The sequence below is a fragment of the Malurus melanocephalus genome, unplaced genomic scaffold (genome assembly GCF_030028575.1).
Source record: "Malurus melanocephalus ecotype Western Australia unplaced genomic scaffold, MMel_1.1 scaffold_923, whole genome shotgun sequence".
NCBI lineage: Eukaryota > Metazoa > Chordata > Aves > Passeriformes > Maluridae > Malurus > Malurus melanocephalus.
Window position 1 is genome coordinate 132,003 of NW_026624155.1, and position 749 is coordinate 132,751.

The 749-nt window shown below is 55.1% G+C and overlaps 1 protein-coding gene across 1 annotated transcript in view; it reads right to left on the reverse strand.

Moving 5' to 3' along the window:
• Positions 1-749, reverse strand: part of LOC130585600 (protocadherin alpha-2-like) — a gene marked incomplete at its 5' end in the record, with an annotated part of 9,439 nt that overhangs the window by 2,903 nt on the left and 5,787 nt on the right. The window contains one exon of the mRNA XM_057386159.1: positions 194-733. Coding sequence (XP_057242142.1) covers positions 194-733 — 540 coding nt within the window. The remainder of the gene's footprint in view (positions 1-193; positions 734-749) is intronic.

Below are 749 nucleotides of genomic sequence, written 5' to 3' on the forward strand. Positions count from 1 at the left end.
TTTCTTCATAATCTAATTTGTCTTGAATTCTGATTTCTCCTTTGTTTTCGTCGATGCTGAACATTTCTTTAATTTCTTCGGTGACATGTCTACCATATAAGTATATAATATCGCTATTGATCCCCTCATCTGCATCTGTGGCACTCAGAGTGATTAACCGAGTCCCGAGTTCTGAACCCTCTAAGAGTTTAACCTTATACACCGATTGGTTGAACTGCGGTGCGTTGTCGTTTGCGTCCAGCACTGAGATCACCAGCTCCATGGTGCCCGTCAGAGACGGCCGGCCCCCGTCAGTCGCTGTCAGCACCAACCGATGCACGGGAATCGTCTCCCTATCCAGAGACTTTGTTAAAACAAGACTCAAAGTGGCGCTCTGCTCATTGTTTTCCTGATGACCAAGAGAGAAGTGCTCGTTTGGGCTGAGTCTATAGGAGAGCTGTGCATTCGCTCCAATATCTGCATCTGACGCGCCCTCCAGCGGGAAACGAGACCCAGGGAGAGTGGTCAGTTCTGCAATGTTAAGGGCTTCTTCGGTCACACGGAAGATGGGGGCATTGTCGTTGATATCGGTGACCTCCAGCTCCACGTGGAACACGCGCAGCGGCCGCTCCACCAGCACCTCCAGCCGCAGCGCGCACGGTGCGCTCTTGCCGCACAGCTCCTCCCGGTCCAGCCGCGAGCTCACCACCAGCGCGCCGCTCGCCCCGCTCACCTCCACGCTCGCCCGCCGGCCCTGCGCCACCAGCCGC